The sequence below is a fragment of the Temnothorax longispinosus genome, chromosome 7, assembly GCF_030848805.1.
Source record: "Temnothorax longispinosus isolate EJ_2023e chromosome 7, Tlon_JGU_v1, whole genome shotgun sequence".
In the NCBI taxonomy this organism is placed as follows: domain Eukaryota; kingdom Metazoa; phylum Arthropoda; class Insecta; order Hymenoptera; family Formicidae; genus Temnothorax; species Temnothorax longispinosus.
Window position 1 is genome coordinate 11,685,912 of NC_092364.1, and position 3,688 is coordinate 11,689,599.

General features: G+C 44.4%; 1 protein-coding gene across 1 annotated transcript; it reads right to left on the minus strand.

The window, feature by feature from the left end:
- Positions 1–783: 783 nt before the first annotated feature.
- Positions 784–2,976, minus strand: LOC139816955 (uncharacterized). The gene has a single exon (XM_071784784.1). The coding sequence runs from the start codon at positions 2,974–2,976 to the stop codon at positions 784–786; it is 2,193 nt and encodes a 730-aa protein (XP_071640885.1).
- Positions 2,977–3,688: the final 712 nt, after the last annotated feature.

Below are 3,688 nucleotides of genomic sequence, written 5' to 3' on the forward strand. Positions count from 1 at the left end.
AAGGTAAGATCCGTTGTGGACTCGACCAAAAGGCAAGATCCGGTGTAGACCCGACCGGTTAAGGTAAGATCCGTTGTGGACCTGACCAATTAAGGCAAGATCTGGTGTAGACCCGACCAGTTAAGGCAAGATCCGGTGTGGACCCGACCGGTTAAGGTAAGATCCGTTGTGGACCCGACCAATTAAGGCAAGATCCGGTGTGGACCCGATCAATTAAGGCAAGATCCGGTGTGGACCCGATCAGTTAAGGCAAGATCCGGTGTGGACCCGACCGGTTAAGGCAAGATCCGTTGTGGACCCGACCAATGGTCGGGGTCCACACCGGATCTTGCCTTAATTGGTCGGGTCCACAACGGATCTTATAATACCTTAACCGGTCGGGTCCACACCGGATCTTGCCTTAACTGGTCGGGTCCACACCGGATCTTGCCTTAACAGTTATGAAATGTTAGTATTATATATGAATATATTCCTAGTCACAGTAATTCTGCGATGAACCCAGGTTTCCATCATAAAAACCTGGCTGGGCCCTACCGGACCCTAGTTAGACTTTATAGCCAAGATTGGGCCAGACTATTAGATAGTCCTCTCCAAGTTCAAGAAGTTTTGTCCCATTAGTTATCATAATTGATCCCCTCCGAATTCGAGACATTTCAAGGGTAAAAACGTGTATACTCGACTACTTATATTCCGTCGACTTCCATACCCCATAACTCTCTTCCATGACTTCCTGGAGGTTCGGGCCCATAAGGACTTTTGATCGGGAAGTCATAAGCTAAAAAATCACAAAGTTTGGAGAAATTTGACCGGGGCCCAGATTTCCAATGTTTGTGTGCGTGGTCCTTTTCCAATCGTATGGGCTTTATGACCTGTTACTCCTGTAAGGGCCATTTTATCCTCTTCTATCATTGTTTCGCCTTTCAAATGTTTTACTTTTATTATTGATACGGCCGCTCCGGTATCGAACAGTAAATTTATTTTTTCGCGCTTCGCTTCTCGCATGGGCAGAGTGATTAAGTCCAGCCCTGCATGCTTTCGCGGCTTGTTCGTCAGGTGTGACACCTGATACTCTAACGCCGGTCGGCGCTGCTTTGTGTCCTCTTTATCTTCCTCATCGCTATTCGCGGCTGAATTACTGTCCTTTTTTCTCGGGCCATTCGTTTTCGGGTGAAAATTTTTATTTTGTCCTCGCGGATTATTAGGTTTGTTGTGATTCGTCCTTTCTTTATTTGGTCGACCATTTAACAACCAACATTCTTCGCGCATGTGTCCTGCCTTCTTGCAGTAATTGCAGACTTTATCTATCGCGTTTACGCGGGGTGTCCTATCGGGTTTCGGTAAGTAGAAACGGTTCGCATATCTATTGGTACGACATTCCCTTCCGAGGTGCCCGTATTTTCCGCATTTTTGGCATTGTAATATCGATTGGTTATCGCGCGGTTGCGGCGAGTACGCATAATTATTTTTGGGACGCAGCGGAATTCCACTCGGCCCGTTTACTTTTTCCTCGGCGCTTGCTCCGGCAATCGCTTCTTGCAATGTTGCGAAATGCTGGGCTCGGACAAGTAACTTGATCTCGTCTCTCAATCCTAATTGAAAATTCTGTAATGCCTGTTGTTGAATCGTTTCTAATATAGTTCGCTTGCTTTCTATGGTGTGATTTCTTCCCTCTATCATGGAGTCGTATAGCTCCATCGCTAGCTTATCGGCTCTTAATCCGAATGCTCTTGCATTTTCTCCGGGTTTTTGCTTGAGTGTATTAAACTCTAGTTGTAAGTGTGTTGTGCTTTTGCGGCTCAGATAGCAAACTTCTAATTCCTTCTTTAGTTGTGCGAAATCTCTTATCTCTCGCGTTTGAAAGTCTATCATCGCTCTTCCTTTTAGCTTTGTGCATAGCACTGCTTCTAATAGCGTTCCTACTTCCATAGGATTTATGTTTTTTATTGCATATGACGCGGCGCTTAAGAATTCTTGTAATTTACTCGAGGTTCCGTCGAACTCGGGTATCATGTCTCGTGCCTCTTTTAAACGTAGATATCCGATTGCGCGCTCCGCTTGGTTCCGAATATCGTATGACGTTCTTCCGTACGTTACTTCGAACGGGAGGTTACTTGGCTCGCGTCTCGCGTGAAATTCGCGGCGTTCAGGATTCGCCGTTTCTAGTTGATTTACGCGATCTTGTAAGTTGCGGATTCCGTTTAATATCTCGTCGAGAATGGAATCTCTATCGTCTCGCGGCGGTCCGGCCCGTGCGGGTATCCGGTTACGGTGATTCTCCGGGGTGCCTCTTTGTGATAGCACTCGATTAAGACGGTTTATTTCTTCGTCTATTTCCTCTGGGGTTATCGGCGCGTTGTCATTTACGTTATTCGCGTCGTGGTTGCTATTTGTTGCTTCCGCCATCTCGATTACGTTCACGTGTCTCGGGGCAGAATAATATTCTTGCGGGTCAAATACGCTGCTATCATACGAGGTCAATGAGAACTCTCGTCTGTGTGTTCGCCTACTGATCGTACTGTTCGCGTCTTCGGATTGTGCGTGCGCGTGTGAGGGGTGGAGTCTATTTTCGTCGGGGCAGTTATTTTGTCCTATTACTCTCGCGTCTAAAATTATAACGGAATCGTCGAATTGTTCGCGTTCGATTACGCTGTTCGGGTGTAATTCCGGTTCTGATTCGCTTTCGCTTGAGTAGTATGCGTCTAAATTTCTACGCACGGTTTCGCGATTGTCATCGCGCAACTCATCTCTTGCTGATTCGGCGTTGCGTAATTCTTTCGGGCTTTCGCGGTCGCGTTCCCTATTGTTCTTCGCGTCTTTATTCTTAATACTATTTGTTATTTTAATTGTGGCCGCAACAACATTCAGGGTAGATGGACTGTGAATGTGTGGCTCGGAATTATAGGAGATCATATTATCGGCCCAGAATTTATTCAGGGCAATATGAATGCACAATACTACGCAAATTTCCTTCTCCATCGGGTTGATGAACTTCTCGAGGATGTGCCACTGGCTACAAGATTAGCAATGATATTTCAACAGGATGGACATTCTGCCCACACTTCTGTTTTGGCAAGAAACGTTTTAAATCAAAAATTCCCCAGGAGATGGATCGGACTTCGTGGTCCTCAAGAGTGGCCACCACGCTCCCCGGATCTCACGCCTATAAATTTTTTCGCATGGGGCTTCTTAAGAAGTAAAGTATATCAAACTCTGCCGGAAAATGCGGAAAATCTGAAAAATAGAATTCGCAACGCGTGTGCAGAGATCACTCCTCTCATGCTCGAACGAGTAAGAAAAAATTTTATGCGCAGAATCGCTTTATGTTTAGAACAAGATGGTAGTCACGTAGAACATTTGTTGTAAGCATATTTTAAGATAAAAAATAAATTTTGTTCAAATTTGTTTCTTAAATTGTATCTAGGTTAAGTTATCTGTATTAATTTCATTTATATTATTACATTTTATAATTATAGACTATGTTAGAGTTGTAAAAACTGATATCCCTTCTGCTACTTCACGCCGAACTTGCATTCTGATCTTATTCTGTTAGTCGAGTAAAGCTTGCTCCTGTCGGTAAACAGATAGGCAACACAGCATAGTGATGTGTATGTTGCAGAATCAAAGAATGTAAAAAAAGACTCCAAGTACACGCAATGTATTTTGTAAATTCAAAAATCTAACCTAAGTG